General features: G+C 40.8%; 1 protein-coding gene across 7 annotated transcripts in view; it reads left to right on the top strand.

The window, feature by feature from the left end:
• Positions 1–17317, top strand: part of AFF1 (ALF transcription elongation factor 1) — a 176845-nt gene that overhangs the window by 49607 nt on the left and 109921 nt on the right. For 2 of the 7 annotated variants that reach the window (XM_070614362.1, XM_070614361.1), the window contains exon 1: positions 6020–6568. The exons of the other annotated variants lie outside the window; for them this stretch is intronic. In XM_070614362.1, coding sequence (XP_070470463.1) covers positions 6552–6568 — 17 coding nt within the window. In that variant the 5' untranslated portion in view covers positions 6020–6551. Of the gene's footprint in view, positions 1–6019; positions 6569–17317 lie in introns of those variants that run through there. 7 annotated transcript variants of the gene reach the window in all.

The following is a 17317-nucleotide window of genomic DNA, read 5'->3' as shown; positions in this document are numbered from 1 at the left end:
CATGTAGTATCGGATTATAACCCAAAGCATAAAATAAATATCCACGAGGCCATAAGTAAATGATTGACTAAATTAATAAGTGGAGAAGAAGCAAGGCTTTCTGACAGAAGAATTTAAAATAATATATATAGACGCTAAAACCCTGCACGAGGTGGAGTGTAAATCCCCCCCTCCCTCCTTTGAAGAGAAAAACATCAGACAAACCCAGATAGGGGGACATTCTACAGGATGCCTGGCCTGAACTCAAAACTGTTAAGGTCATGAAAAACAAGGAAAGACTGAGCACCTGTCGCAGACACAGTTCAATGTGCAATGCCCTGGATTGGATCTCGGAACAGAAAGAGGACATTGATGGAAAAACTGGTAAAATCAGGGGCTGGCCCCGTGGCCAAGCAGTTAAATTCGTGTGCTCTGCTGCAGGCGGCCCAGTGTTTTGTTGGTTCGAATCCTGGGCGCGGACATGGCACTGCTCATCAGGCCACGCTGGGGCAGCGTCCCACATGCCACAACTAGAAGGACCCACAACAAAGAATATACAACTATGTACCGGGGGGCTTTGGGGAGAAAAAGGAAAAAAAAAAAAATCGTTATAAAAAAAAAAAAACTGGTAAAATCAAAATAAAGTCTGGCCTTTAGTTCATAGCAATATACCAATGTTGATTTCTCAGTTTTGACAAATGACGAATGGCACTATAAGATGTGAAAATGGGGAAACTGACTGGGGAGGTACATGGGAATTCTTTGCAACTTTTCTGTAAATCTAAAAATATTCCAAAATAAAAAGTCTATTAAAAAGAGTGTGTGTGTGTGTGTGTGTGTGTGTGTGTTGGGATGGGGGCTTGGGGGAAACTTGTCTGTAGGCTGAGAGTAAGTAATTGGTATGGATGGGCAGGGGTATTGGGAGGGTAAGGAGGGATGTTTTATCAATGCATGAGAGAAGGCGATAGAGAAAAGTGTAGACCAGAAGTAGAGAAAAAAACATTCAGTGAAGAAAGAAGTGAAGTGGGGAGTAGTCTTTAAACATCTTTACTTGTGTACCCCCTACCAGAATGTTGAAAAATTGCAGGTCTTCATTCTCAGACCTATCAACAGAGTCATATCAAAGACAATCTGGCTTCTGATTGCTGATCCATCTCATTTCATAATTCTAATATATATCTAGATAGGGAAGGCCTAGGGTCTTGCTACAGGGTGGTAAACAAGATGTCTTTAATTGGAATCACCCAAGAATATTTCTTTTCTTCTTCTTCATTTTTTTTTTTTAATACTTCTTCGTTTGAGCTCAGTTACTCTCTCCTTCTGTGTAGAACTGTTCCTTTGGGGCCTCAGAGGCATTTACATCCTGGAGCGATGTACGCTTTTAAGATTGATTTAGGATAGATAAGAGGCCTGCTTTTCTTGTTCAAGTAGCGAAAGGCAAGTGGGAAGTGAAAGGAAAGCCTGAACCCTGGTTTTAGGAAAGGGGACATGTGGAAATTAAGGACCTAGAAATAGTTTGACAAACCTTTGCTCTCATACCTCTTGAGAATTTCCATGTATCTCAGTTGGAAGACCGTGGTAGACGATCTAACTGGTGTGGACTAGTGCCTGGGGAAGAAGAGAACTTTCTCAGGACCAGCGAGAGGAGGATGCTTTGTGTTGAGGTCACAGCTCATGGGGAAGCCAGTTAATTTCCAGCGATGCTTGTTATGCTGTTTTCTCTGCTGTCTCTGTCGTCCAAGGATTCCTTATGTTTTTTCTCCTCCACGTCTCTCCTCTTTTCCTGTGTCTGATTTATTCACGGTCTTCCAGTGGCAACCTTGAGCACCCTTCTTTTGGTGAAGTGATTTTGCATTAAACAATGTTCCACTGAAATACAGTAACAATTCTTAGGAGATTTGACCTGTAACTTTTAGACCAGAAATGCTATTAAAGAGTAGAATCATTAAATACCATTGTGGTACAAATGCATACATTGAGTGAGGTACTTTACAGTTCTGACTAAGGCAACCTGTTTACATTTTTTTTTAACTAAGGTATGTTAGAAAGATTTTGCCTTCTATCTCTTAAATTTAAAAACATGTTTAAATATAAATATACATTTTTAAACATATATCTGTCTATATTTTGCCAAATAAGTGATGGAACACTTAAAAGATTATTATGTTTTCACTCTTGGTTAACAATACTAGTGCACACTTGTGTTTGTACTTAAGATGTGTTATATATGTCCTATAGTGTCGCCACTACATATGTGCAAGTGTCATTTATAAAGCTCATTAATTTAAAGAGCTAATAAAAAGGTACTCCTGCGATTCAAGAACACATTTTGGATAGTAAAATAGTCTGTTCCATTCACCTTATAAATTCTGCCCTATATATTTTGTACCTTGCTTTTTTGGTTTTAGCATCATTGGTCACCGTAGGATTAATGAATTCAGAAAATGTAGAACTGATTAGCATATTCTTGCTGTACTGAGACTATGTTATTTTGTTGTATAGATGATGTTTTGCTGTCATATAACATCTTTCCATTATTTTCATTAGAAATTCTTCACTGCCTGGGCAGTGACTAAAACAGCCCTAAGTTTTTTAAGGGGCAGTGAAGAGTGACAGGGATCTTACCCCTTATTTGTGAGATAAGTTGGGTCTATTAGCTGGTCCGGTTCGAGCATCCTCTGGGGCCCAGCGATTCTTCACCTGAAGTCTACAGAGCCTCGGTGGGTCCCTGAGTGCGCTCCGGGGGATCATGAACCACATCAAAGTATAACAAATGTTGTATGTATGGGCCTATAGCCTCAAACGTCATCCGAAAGCCAAAGAATTCTGTGCCCCCCAAAATGAGAATGTCTTTCTGTTCAGTTTCACTGCTGAAGAGACTGTGGGTCGGATACAACGACGTTTTCTAAACACTTGGAAATAATAACGCCCATGTTGGTATTGCAGTTCTTTGTCAGCCACATGCAGTATCCAATTCCAGAATAATTTCTCCTGCGCTTTCCTCTAGTATTTTTAGATCTATTACAAATCTAGTGTAATCCCACTTCTGTTTCAAATTACCCTCACTAATTTACATTAAAACGATCGTGAGAGCCCAGGGAATCTCAAGTGCAGCCCTGATCTGCTGTTGATTCTGTATTTTCTTTTGGGTAAACATCTGCTAGTATTCTTTTATTTCCTCATCTTTAAATAGTGTCAGAACAATTAACACAGTTCACAGAGAAAAAGTGTAACCTTAATATTAATGATGTTCATTTCTAGCTTGTGGTAAATGGAAAATTTGTGAGTAAATGCTATTATGAAATATGTTTCAGCTTCGTTATATCTAGTGAATTTGTTTAAAGCATAAATGATCGTAGTTGGTATTTAGAACAACAAGAGAGAAATGGGGGAAATAGCAAGCAAAAAATTGTTGAGAGTAAACTTCTGCCTTATACGTTGTTTCCTGGAAGGTTTATCACTCTACTTTTGCAAAAGAATATATGTGTCCAGTGATATTTTATTGTCTGATAGATCTCGTATAAATGAAAATAAATTTTGTCCAAGCATGATCCTTAAAGTGGTTGAGGGATTATAAATCAATACCAAGTCAAAGTCTCTTTACATTATTTTCTAAGTATGTGTGATCTAGGTAAGTGGTTCTCACAAATAAGCAGACAAGTATTAGCTGGAGAGTTTGCTGCAATGCATATCCCTGACCTCACCCCACAGGATTTTGATTCAGTAGTTCTGGAGTCTGTGTTTTTAACATATGCCCCAGGTGATCTAACCACCTTTGGCCAACACTGATCTAGGTGCTAAGAGGTTACATGGGAATAGCTATAATATAAGAATATTACCTTTAACACAAGAGGAGCCATGATGAATATGGAGAGCTGAGGGAGACATGTAAGTATTAGCAAATGACATGGAATAAGTTGGCACCCCAAAATTATTGAGGACCCCAAAGATTTTTTGTATACGTGGATTTTTATCTATTGATACTTGCTGTATTAAAGTATTTAAAATATTAAATTCTTTAAGATAATAAACCCATTACCTGTTAACTTAAATAACATCTTTGTTTTTAAAAAAACTCTTTCCAAAATAAAAACATTAGTAAGAGGAATGGCATTATTTTACATTTATGCAGGTCTCTTTAATGTCTAGCTTAATGGAAGACAGCCGGATTCTCATTTTTGCTTCTGTATTCAATCTGTTGCAATGTCGTTTTGGTTGGAGTCTATGAAGAAGATCCAGCCTCACACAGAAAAGGGGGGAGTATTTTAATGCCTTCTTTGATATTATACCCAAACTCCACAAGTCATAGTTTCTTACAAGTTATTTACAATGTGAGATCCAGAATCATATCATTGAACTTCTTTGTTTTTTTTTTTACTTCGATGCATTAAGATCCATTGGTCTGTCTGGCACTTTCAATGGCTCTTTTACCCATGCATGATTTTATACCATTTAGAAAATATTGGTCACTAAGTTATGCAGATCTTCTAAAATTACATTCATTACTGTCCTTAACTCATGGAACGAAGTCTTTGAGTATTGGGAAACCATCAAGCTCCCAGTGGCAGATGTAAAGCTTTTCAAAATGCTTGAAAGCTCAAATTTTATCATTGGCAATAAATACTGTCCATTGTTTTCCTTGAAGAAACAGACTCACTTTGTTCATTTTTGAGAAAATGACTGCCAAATACCCAAGTCAGAATAACCACAGTTTGTCAATTGTTCTTTCAAGTAAAAATGGTAGTCCATGAAAAAACAGCTAGTTCAGCTTGCAACTCAATTACACAGTGCTATTCTAGGCGGCCATTGTACTTCCCCGGCACCAGCAGAATGCTTCATGTGTGCTTCCCATTTTGTCATGAAAGCATCAAAATGACCTGTCCTCAAGGGTCAAGATTTAATCAAAGTAGTAACTCCTGCTGATTGTTTCATTAAGGACACTCATAAAGGAAACTGGATTTTTTTTTTTTAACTGCTAATGTGTGGCGGTGAAGAATGCAGTGGTTACCACTTCCATTTGGTGCCACTGCCTTGATTAATGCTAAGGCGCCAGTTTTCCCACACTGCTTTTACACCATCAGTGCAAATGTCAGCACAGTGAAAAAGACAAATAACGTCTTTGTGTTATTCTAAAAATAGTGTTGACCTCTGAGAAGGTCTCGGGGACTCCCAGGGGTCCAGTAGTCGCACTTTGAGAACCACTGGTAGCGGTACAGTGCGCCTTCCTTCCACTACCCCAGTCTCCCAGCATTCTGTTTTCCTTGCCAGAGGTGAACATGTGCCTGTTTTCCAGGGCTTCTTAGCAATAGCCTGGAGGATCTCTTTGAGAAATGGGCAACATTGTCATGATTCCAGGTCGAAGGGGGGAGTCCACAGGGCGGGCATGCATTGTTTCCAGCCCCTACAGTGCGCTGCTAGTCCCCATGAGATGCTGAAGCATAGCCTGCCCCCATCTGCCCATCGAAGTATTTTCCTGCTTAGCTTTAGGCACAGTTTAAGTTGAAATGCCTTCCCTAGTCCCCTTAGGAGGACGCGACTTCGTTTGTACTTGTTATAGTTGACTCTCTTGTTGGTCTGCATCCTCCGTAATTAAAAAAAAAAATACGTCAGTTCCTTAATTACTCTTTAAGGACCCAAATGAGTTACTGTTTCCTTTGTCATCTGCGTGTTGTCCAAAAAAGGGAGGGCGTCTTGTAAATATTTGTCTCGATGTAGTGAAATCAAAACTGAAAGCGAACAAAGTAAAACAAGCGTGCCTTAGCCGCATGTCTCCTGCCTGCAAGCACGGGAATGGTCAAAGGAGCGAACGGGGTTGCTGCTGTGGCTGCGTTCCCTGCTCCCGGCGGCCTCTTGGGGCCCAGCAGGCAACAGTCAGATTGGAGCGGGAGTTCTGCGCGCCCGGGGACGGGGTGTTCCGGCCCGGCGCGTTTGTACACTGTGAGACCTGGCACGAGGGCACCAGACGGGAGCCCGCAGGCGGGGCGCGGCGGCAGCGGCGGGCGGACCGGCTGCGTCGGCGCTCGGCTCGGCGCCCCCGCCCGGCGCAGCCTGGGGCCCGGCCGGCCGAGCGCCGTGCCCATTTAAGGAGGCGGGCCGTACCACCAGAACTTTCTTGACAGGGGGTGTTCGGGCGAACTCGGACAACTTGAAGTGAGCCCACGGACGCTTTCCTTTCCCTTCTAAAACGCTGGCCCCAGTGCTGGCGCCGCCCGGGGGCTGCGCGCGGGCGGGCTGTGCGCTTGGGCCCCGGCGGTCCCCCTTCCCCCAAGTCGCCCCGGGGGAGCTCGCTCGCCCCGGACGTGGACGCGACGGGCCCCGGGCCGGTCCAAAGTGTAGTTCGCCTGCAGAGGCCCGGGTGCCCGGATGTCCATCAGGATTAGCGCGAGCCAATACGGTGGGAGCCCGAGGCTGTGCGGAGGCCGCCGGCTCGGAGCAGGTAGCCCGGTGGCGCGGGGAGTCTCGCTGGGAGCCGTCCCCGCCCGGCCCCGGCCGATGGTGAGCGCGGCGCGGCTGCAGGGCCGCGGGGCGAGGGCTCTGATGGACTGAAGACCTGGAGCTGTACGCAGTGAATTATGGCAGCCCAGTCAAGGTACGCCAGGCGCCGCCAGAAACTTTCCAAATCTGCTAGTGGCTCGGGGACGAGGAGGCTGCGCGGCGCGGGGAGGAGGTTGAGGTGCTGCGGCGAAGACGGGCAGGAAGCAGCTTTGTCATCGCTTTCTCATCATTCCTGATGCTGTGCCTCCTTATTTAATGTCACGTACAGAACAGTTTGGAGAACATGCCGGACAATTTCTGCACAGTAGAGGCGAGGGATTGAGTTAAAAGTTAAGATTAAAGTTAAATTTCCTCTTCCTCTTATTTTCTGAGAAGTGAAGTTGATTTAACTTGTCTGCCCCTGCCCGAATTTTCATTTAGTTTCTTTGTACCCCTCTCTTTGGTTCTCCCGATTTTTCTTCTTTTTTTTTCTTTGTGCTAATTTCTTGAGCAGGATGTTAGAAATCATTTAGTGTAAAACGGTTTGTCCTGGAGAAGGTGGTTGAGAATTTGCCTGGTGGTGAAATGTACGATTCCACATGAAACGGCACAGCTTGCGTGAATCTGCTGAGTAGGCAGAGCCCGGCAATGTCCCGGGTTGAAGGGGAGAGGATGAGGAGCTGCGGTTGCTGTCACAGCGACGCTGGTGTAAGACTCGCAAGCTCTGACTTTCCGTGGTTTGTTACCTTTTCTGTAATGAGCGTTAAAGAGTGATGACAAGGCATTGGCGATTATTGTAAGATTCAGACTTGTGTGGGATTTCGTTTTAGTTGTGACAGCAGTTGGAGCTAAGGGAAACTTAGTGCTTTCTTTTTTTACTTTGTTTTACTAGAGAGCGGTTTGGTATCATATTTAAAATAATAGGAGGGCTCTTCAAGTTGATATTTGATGTAGTATGGTGACGGGAATGTCTTAGAAGGCTAAACACATTTCAGGTCTGAAGACCCAGATGGATCACCGAGAGAAAATAGGTGTTTTAATATTGAAGTTTTGGCTAGATAAGACTTTGAAATTTTTTCCTCAGAGATGGAATTTTCTAGGAAGAGAAAGAACCTCTTTATATAGAGCACCTCCTACGTGCTACCTGCTTTGTATGTTTATTTAGTCCTCTCAACTCTGGTTTTATCACCTGTCCTGTTTTGTTGGTTGTTCTAAGTAAGGGGTTCGTAAGTGGGGGGCCAAGTAGTGGGAAAACCTGGATGAGGAAAAACGTTGCATCTTTATTCTTGCCGACCTCTCCTGAAATTTAACTGCCAAAGGGTCCATGGTGTAAAACCTTAGATTGAGATAGCTTGATCAAAGAAATTAAGTAAATACTATCTAACGGAGCTCAGTAATAGAAAGCTGGCATTTGAACTCAGGTGTGAGTGACTTTAGTGCCAGAACCCTTACACTAATTAAAAATAAAATGAGATCATAGCTAAATTGGACACTGCTGTGTGCCAGGCACAGTGGCTTTAATTGGATTACCTCTTTGACTCTCTTCTCAGTCACCTCAAGAGGTAGGTATTTTTATTTCTCACACTTGTTAAGGAAACGGAGGCCCAGCCAGCCTGTTTGCTGCCTGAGATGGCACAGGTAGAGCACGGCCTGGCGCCTGAGCCGCTCTGCAGCGTTTCCTTACTTCCAGGCTGCCCTTTTAATGCTGAGGCGAGGTGTTAAAAGGGAGCCGCCAAGCCTCAGTAGAAGTGTACAAAAAGCAATTTCTGCTACAAGTGCTTTGCTACGAGATGAAAAAATCTGAGTTATCAGTGTGGTAGTTCAACCTGCCAATAATTGAAATAGGAGGACTGTACATATTCCTTTCTTCTTCCTGGCCTTCATACATGCCCTTGAACTAGGAACAGAACCACAAGGTCATGAAGTCTGTTGTTTTCTTAGTCTGCATAATGGAAGTATGTCTCACAGGTTGTAAATGTCCATTTTCTTCAGTTACAACTGGAATATGGTCCAAGCTCATTTAGACACTGTTTTGTAGGAGAGTAAGAGAGTGAATATTTGGAGAAGATCGTGGATATTTTTGCATTTCAGGGAAACCTCAAAGCTGGGCCAAGTTACCCCAAGTAGTGCTAGGAGAGACCCATCAACTATGTGTATGATCTGGGGTAGTAAAATCCTGCCCCTGTGCCACACACAGTATCTCTTTGCTGTTGAAACAATTAATTTAGATCGTTGGACTGATTGGATGTAAAGAGTCATAGCTCAGTTCGTTCTAACCACAGTAGTTTCATTGTATACTGTTTAAAATAATATGATTTTTTTAGTAGAAAAGGTAGATGGAACTGAGATGAAACTGAATTTTGTGGCACTGATAGTATATGAGCTGAGCATGACACTTTTATTATTTGGCATTCTTATAAGGTAATAGCCTTCATTTGATGTTGATGGGTGGTGTATGACTAATTTTTCATGTGAATAGGCAAGGCAGTGTATTCCTTCTCTGTAATCAGCTCCTTAAGACAAGATATTGTCTCACATTTTTTTCTTTTCTTTTTTTTTTGAGGATGATTAGCCCTGAGCTAACATCTGCTGCCAATCCTCCTCTTTTTGCTGAGGAAGACTGGCCCTGAGCTAACATCCGTGCCCATCTTCCTCTACTTTGTATGTGGGACGCCTACCACAGCATGGCTTGCCAAGCGGTGTGTGGGTCTGCACCTGTGATGTCTCACATTTTGGAGTATCCCCTGCATAAGGCAGAAGTACTTTGAATGAGAGAGGGACTACCAAAGTATTTCTTGGCTTGTGAACTTTTATAAATTGAGGTTGTATATTCCTCCCTCTCATTTTTAGAACTTAAAAGTAGGAAATTGATTGTTTTGTTTTACTTTGTGGTTGATTTCTTCTGCTAGAAATGGAAGATATTTATTGGAAAGGTCAATTGCCTATGTTTTAAAAAATTAGATTTTGGGTCAGTATTTTGAAAACATTGAATATTTAGGTCGAGTTATCAGAGCTGTGGAGAAAGGCAGTCACTTAGGAACGCAGCCTCAGTTAGAGCAGGACATGCGCTGTGCCCTGGCTCTCAGATTAGTGTGTGCTCTCTTTGGAACCTCTAAGCGCCACAGATACTTTGACTATGCTTCTTTGTGGGAGTTGTAACAAACTTGCTGTCTTTAATGTGAAATAGTTACAGATCATGGCTTTAGTTTCCAAATTCTGATCTAAAGCACATGGAGACTCTGCTTTTATAGAAGTGTACAACCTGGCATGCCCTCTTTTGAGAACTAGTAAGCCTGTGATGGCTAGGGGTGGGCATGGAATCCCAGCAGTTTGTAGATCTATCCTTTTCTATGAGGCTTAGCTTGCTTTATATTGAGGAGTGTGTTGATGGATAAAGTAGAAAGGAGAGCTTTGTCTGGTTCCCCATCTCTGCTAACTCCTTCATTGAAGCAATCCCTGAATTCTAGAAAGGACTATATACATAGCTTCAACTACTGTCAGGGATTAACCTGTTTTAAAATGCACCTTGTGCTACCAGAGAAACCCTGGCCCACCCCCACCCTGTGGGGAGGGGTGAGAAGATGGGAGTCGGGGAGTTCAACTTGCTTCTTAGGAGGCAGCATCTGGTGACTGAACACATCTCAGAAGACGGCACTTTCAGACACACTGCAAAAGGAAATTAAGTTTAGTCAACTCTCCCACAGTTATTTTGTTTGAATTTGACTAAAGTTAATGAAGTTTAAAAAAATAATAAAACATAGATTGTTCCCAAGATTATTATGAAGCCGGTTTTTGGTGGATCTCTTTGACTCTGGTGAGGGAAATTTTTCCACTGCAAAAAGCAGTGCTCTTAAATTGGTACAGAACCAGTTCTATCCTCTGCCCCTACTTCCAATTTGTAGACTACTGATTACCTTGGAAGAAAATTCATGAAAGCAAAGAAGCTCTGATTGAAATAGGAGCAGATATCGAAGAAGAATGCTATGGTATTTTGGAAAGTGCAGTTCAAGGAAGTGATTTGAAGAGGGAAATAATTTATGCAGTGTTTTGACCCAGTGAATGTCTTTATTTTTTCCCTTATGACACCACTGTAAACAGTGTCCTTGACAGAAGAGAAACACAGACAAGTCTCTTAAGTGATTTCCTTCTAGTTCATCCTGACAGCCCAGCTGAGCTTCCTGACTCAGAGACTAGGGCTTCTTCCAGATAAAGACGGAAGAAGGAATGAGTCATTTTTTTTGGTCAGCTGGTTTATGGGGATGTTCCTTGGCAAAATTAATGCAAGTGCTCTCTTGGGGTTTAGGAGATTCTATACTGTCCATGAAAAAGTATTCAGTAGCTGGTTCTGTTATACTCTTTTGAAAATGGAATTCAGCGAATGCTGCATTTGAGCAATTCAAATGTCAAGCAGAGTCAGTAATGGGAAAATGTTAATCATGGATAAGAGGGAAATCTATCTCATCTTGGTAATGTCATTTATTTGTTTTAAGCATCCACATCTATGTATCACCTGATAGCTATAAAATGGAGAAATTATAAAGCTGATTAGCTGTGTTACTGCTTTGAGGGACAACATGCAACTTGATTGCTTCTAAACATATAAACTTAGTTTTCTATTAGCAAATTTCTCCATTTCATTTATTTTCCAAGATGGGCAAATAAACATAATTCTAAAATCTCCTGTCTTCTAAAAGGGAGAGTCCTGTATGGGAGATGTAGCGAGAAGGACTACAAGCAAGTGTGTTCGGATTTTCCCTCCATACTGCTTAGAAATACAGTCTGCACCTTCAGGACAAAGTTTCTTGGCTCAGAACAACAAACATAGCAAGCTTGGGTATCATAATCTTCTTGTGGTTCACTTACGTTTTATTGATAGAGGGTGGATGCATAATGTTTACAACTTAAATGGTTATCTATGTTTTTTACTTAAGTGACAATGGGGGGAGAGCTAAAGTTGTGTTTTAGCTCTGCTTCAGATTTTTCTTAGTTCATTCTGTTATGAATATAACGTATTCATTTGCTCAAAATAATACAATGAGCAGAATGCACAATAATGTCTTGCTCAAATGTAAATGTATCAGATGAAGTTAGCTTTAGAGTTCGGAGGGAAAATAAGATTTATAACTTGTGGTGTTAATGCCCTGGAGACTCAAAAGTAAAAATTAACTTTAATACCGTCCAAGTACTGACTTTCTGTGTCTTGGCAGCGATCAGTGTTGAGAATCCTTCCCCTGTGCAAACTTTTCGCTTTTCCTATCTGTCCACACTGAGTTAAAGCTTAACCTGATGGCCGCAAAGCCAGCAGACTTGATATCCTCAAAGTCTTTTCTCTGGTGAACGAACGTCTGTTGTTTTCTTGCGTTCGTTTATTGGCTTTGTTTTTAATTTAACCAGATTGAACTCTGATCAGATTCTTAAGGGTATTACTCAAAGCAGTAATTTGATGTCAGATTTAATAAATTAAGAGGAAATCCCAGTAGTGACATCTTATCAAAAGGAACCTAAGCAAGCAGAAGGGGGAGCACACGTTGTATTCTGTTGACAGCTGAATTGTCTTTGCTTTGATATGAGGTATAATATTTCCAAAGGACACACACAGTTTGACCACAGCCTAAAAGTCCTAAGAATTGTTCTTCCTCCTTAATGGCTCATATGATGATGACTGCTTGGAGACCTGTAGGCCACATGATCCTTTGTTTGGGTGGGCTAAGGAGAGTTCAGGATGTGACTCCTGAGTCACTGGCTTGCCTTTATTTTTCCCAGAAGAATCTTGCCTTTCCTTTCAGTATTGCTTACTGCTGAATTGGCAATTAAATAAAAGAATATTTTAGGGGCATTGTGGTCTTAAGTTCAAGGTTCTCAAACTTGATTAGATGCAAGAGTCACCACTAGTGCTCCACAGCAGGCGGATTCTGCTCCCCCTTCCCCCAGAGATTCTGATTGGCAGGTCCAGGGTGGAGCTGGGGTGGAGCCCTGCTGGCTCTGAGGCCAGAGGCCCACCTACCACCCTGTGTGAAATGGGGTGTGTGAGAGAGAGAGAGATCCTATAAACTACATCGTGCAGTGCAATTACAGTTTGATTTAATATATACTCATATATATACATGTTTTTTCCCTTTTATCAAAATAGAGAAGATTTGGTGAAGAAGGTAGATAATCTACCTCTATAAATTTGTGTACGTATTACAAACTATCTTAGTGGAAATGTCCAGACGCACCTATATTTAAAAAATAAAAGGAAGGTCAAGGAGTGATACCCAATGTTTGATCCTGCAGCCCTTTCCTGATAATTGTTGCTTCTCAAGGACCTGGATATTTAATGTACCCTTTCCTTATCCACTGTGGGCTGCCTTCCAAAACTACTGACTCACTCGCTACCCCCCCTCCCCCTTTATCAGGTGGCTGTTGTTTTGTTCCCAGGGAGAAGGTGCAACTGCTAATTGGTCAGTTACATCCAAACTTTATGAAACTGAAATGAAAGTTGTTTTGTTTTTAAAAAGCACTGAGTGTACTGTTGTTGAACAACCAATATTCAACAGAAATTTAAATGGGACTCCTACTGGGAAGTAAAGGTTAAAATTATAGCAGATGTCAGTTCCTGTAACAAAATTCAGGAAACACTTTCTGGTATGTGGGTGTTGTAACTTTTCAATTCTTGGAACTTTCCTTCAGGAAACTGCCCTGTCAAAAGCAGAGCAGTGGATAAAATATGCAGCACAATTCGCAAACTGTGTCGTGCAGTGTAATTAAATTTTGATTTGGTGCATATGTTTTTGTGGTCGGGCGAGGGCTGAGACTATCATGTGACTTTCATCCTGGATAATGTGCATCTGGATAGCTTGTTAAATTGCTTCTCCCCCTCCCCCATTCTCGCTGCTTTAAAAATACAGGTGTATCTGATTTACTCTGGATGTGAATTTATGGAAAGTGATATAAAATCAACCAGTTCCCGTTGTTTCGTACAAACGTATGAAACCTGTTTCCTACCCAGCCTTGCAGAAATTACATATTTTTGTCTCATAATTGACAAATTAATATTTTACCTTAGACATTTCTAAGTAAGATGACCTATCTAGTAAGTTGGTAATTTTAGCTACTAAAACTGAGAAAAACTTGAGTCTATGATACTATTTTTTTTTTAAGGAAAACAGAGCCTTTCACTGAGTTTTAAAGAGCTCTTAAAAAAATTGGTTAAAAAGGGATATTTATTGGTACAAAGTTCTGGACAGTAACACATAGCTAAAGCTCTCATTTTGTGTTTTTTTCTAAGTAACTTTGACTTATAGCAATTGCACTTACAGGAATTATGTTTTTTTGTTATTCTTTTGTAGTCTGTGTATCTCCCTTTCCCCTTCAGTCCCCTTTCAGAATTAAACCATACTTGTGCTATCATTTCAAAAAAGCTGTGTAAGTGTAAACTTGGTACTACATGGAAGAAATTAGGCAGCAGTATTTACTAAATCTGCATAGTAAAAGGATAGAATGAAACCCCGCATCTTACATTTGTTTCAAAATGAAGTTCTGCTACCTGAAAATGTTGGAAAGAATAAACAGATTAGTGTTGTCTGCTTGTCATGCCCCATGGTTTTAGTAAAATTCAAAGTAAACCAATTAAACTTAATTTTTGTTTTTAAATGGGAACTGTGTCCAGAAGACAAAATGCTCTAGATTGGGAGTTAGAAGAGATTGAATTTGATAATTTCTATCATTTTACTGATAGTGTAGTGTTTATGTTTTAACCCTCATGACGGGCCTGTTCTCGCAAATAAACATGTTCATATTTTTGTTTTAATAGTTCTGTTTTTCTAAGGATAAAGTGAAAATCATTAGGTTTACTTAATTTGTTTAAGTTTTACTTAAGTTTAATTTGTAGGCTTTAAAAAAAACCATGACAATTCTCATGAGAAGCCTAGAATAAAACTTGGTTTGTCCCTGAGGTCACCCACCTTGCGTGGTTGGCCCCCCTTAGATGTTGGTACTGTCTATCACTTTAAAGAGAGGAGAAGCTTCCTTCACTAGGACTTGGACTATTGGGAGCTTGAGAAATGACTTTCTTTTTTTTGGCAAGTGGAGAGGGGAAGTAGTTAGCTCTAATCAGAGTGTGTTCGCTATCACCAGATCTTTTATCTCCTATGGTACTTCTCATTTTATGAAAGTTTCTTCCCAGTCCAAGGTTTTTTTTCTTTAGAACTTTGAGGTATAGTTTATATTTCAGAAAAGTTGCCCATTTCAAGTGTACAATTCAATGATTTTTAGTCACTTTACTGAGTGACGCAACCATTACTGTAAATCAGTTTTAGAACATTTTATCCCCTCAGGAAGATCCCTCATGCCCATTTATAGGTAATCCCTGTTCCCAGCCCCATGTAACCATTAATCTGCTTTCTGTCTGTGTGTTAATTTGTCCTTTGTGGGTACTTCACGTACGTGGAATCTTGTGGTTTCTTGCATCTGGCTTTTTCCATTCGAATAAATTTTTGAGGTTCATCTACGGCATAGCATGTGTCAGTAGCTCTGTCCTTTCCATTGCTGAGTAGTATTCCATTGCCTGGATTTGATAGACTGGTTATTTCCAGTGTTTTATTTTTTTTGCTGGTGGGGAGCTATTATAAATAATGCTTCTATGAATGTTTACTTGCAAGTCTTTGTGTAGACATATGTTTTCCTTTTTCTTGGTTAGATACGTAGGAGTGGAATTGCTGGGTCCTATAATAATTTTATGCTTAACTTTTGAGAAACCACTAAACTGTTTCCCAAACTATATGCCTGCCCTAGCCCGTGTTTAAGCTGATCTAATTCAGTCAACTTCTTGCAAGTTATTTACTATCTTCATAGTCAGCTTAGCTGTGAAAATAGTGGTTCCGAGATCTGGTCAATTTTGCATTTAATTATTAGAAAATACTGTGATGTTTTAAATTTTTATATGATGTAAAAAACACAACTCTTTTTTTCATCAGAGAATCCTTTATAGTATTTCTTAAATTGGTTGGGTGTTTTGAGGAAGAAACTTATATCAAGGAATGTTTGAAGAAAACCAAATTGAAATTGAGTATCAGTGCATGCTTAACTGTTGTCAAAATAGCAAATGAAACTTCCAACCCACAGTTCATAAACCCCTCAAATAGCAAAAATATATTAAATATAAATGCTTTATTTCATAACTGCAAAATGGCCCTAGAAATTATTATTTCAATGTGCTTTTTAATAAAAACGTTGAGGCAAAAATTAGGTGTTCTCATTCACTACAGCCTCACATGCAAAGATATGTTATCTAAGTAAAGCTTCTGGAAATTATCAATAAGACTTAGGTCCTGCTGGGAGAAGGCGGTGACCATGTGCCTTCAATCGGTGGTGTGCTCCAAACTTCAGGAAAAGATAGATCTATTTTATGAACAAAAATATTTCATGAAAAGCTCTGAAATTGTCTTTGGGTGCATGTGTGATGGTAGTGAAAGTGAATCATCTTTTTAGCACCCCATTGCTATTCTGTAAAAAAGCTGTGAGGTCCTGGTTCATACGTGGCTGCCTGTAAAGTGTCTCTGCCCAGCGTGCTTTCAGCTTTGTGGGCTTTGCTGCATTATGGCGTGTTATTGGAATTCACTGTTTCTGGGTATTAATTTACCTGCTTAAAGATTATATCAGTATTAATAGCTTTCTGACTGTGGCCAGTTCACATGCATGAACAGTGCTTTTATATTAGTTACTATATCATGTATTGATGAATGCCTCATTGCTCACGAAGAGCCAGCCACAGTATGTGCAGAGCTCTAAGCTGGTTCAGGCAGATGCAGTGTCTCCCTCCCCACAAGGAGAGGAGCGTATAGTTTGGTTGGGGAGACAGAAAAAAAGCAAAGAAACTGGCCAATAACACACTACAAACTGTGTTAAGTACTATGACAAAAAACAAATGAGGGCCGGCCTGGTGGTGTAGTGGTTAAGTTCTCATGCCCTACTTTGGTGGCCTGGGGTTTGCAGGTTCGGATCCCGGGCCAGGACCTGCACACAAGTCATCAAGGCATGCTGTGGTGGCATCCCACATAAAATAGACGAAGACTGGCACAGATGTTAGCGCAGCAATAATCTTCCTCAAACAAAAAGAGGAAGATTGGCAACAAATGTTAGCTTAAGGCCACTCTTCCTCACACACACAAAAACAAAAAACCCCAAAACAGAAACAAAACAAACGGGGTGCCATGACAGAGAATGATGGAGTGTGGGGAACTTGGTTCCACGTGAGCCATGAGGACCTGCCTCTGAGGAAGTTGACCTGAGGTGGAGAAAAAGCAAGTCATGACATGTTAGAATTTATCGTCCTTTCAGAATGTACGTGGAAATAAGTGATGATGGTGGCAAGGTGGCGTTTTTAAACAGGATAAATATGGTTTTAGGAAATGACCATCATGTGGCAGGTTCTCAAAATAAAAATTGTTTTTGTGGATTAATTCTACCAAACTAGCCCTGGTTTTTTTTTAAAAATTTTAATGAAGGCAAAGTGAGTTCTATAACAATATAACTTGAGCTTTTAAAATAGAGACTGTATTTTCTAAGAGTTGGCCTTAATTGGTGCATAAATATAAACAAATTAAACATGCGGAAAAGAAATTTGAGAGGACATATTTCTTAGTTTGGAAGCCATCAGAAAAGGGATGTGATGGAACGGGAGATGTCCCAGCTCCGTGAGTAGTCCTGGGGAAGTGAAGATTTAGACAGTGAAGAGGAGGTTTAGCCTGGCTATTAAATACTAAGGTTAATTTACAGAGCAACCTTTTATACATGCGAAAGGCTGCTATGGGAGGTGGGGTGCAAGATGGCCCCCATCTGTGTCAACAACAGATCTTGAAGAAATAGATAATTTATATATGTT

The sequence above is a fragment of the Equus przewalskii genome, chromosome 3 (genome assembly GCF_037783145.1).
Source record: "Equus przewalskii isolate Varuska chromosome 3, EquPr2, whole genome shotgun sequence".
Taxonomy (NCBI): Eukaryota; Metazoa; Chordata; class Mammalia; order Perissodactyla; family Equidae; genus Equus; species Equus przewalskii.
Note: the sequence above shows the minus strand (reverse complement) of the source record. Positions and strands in the feature narration are given on the sequence as shown.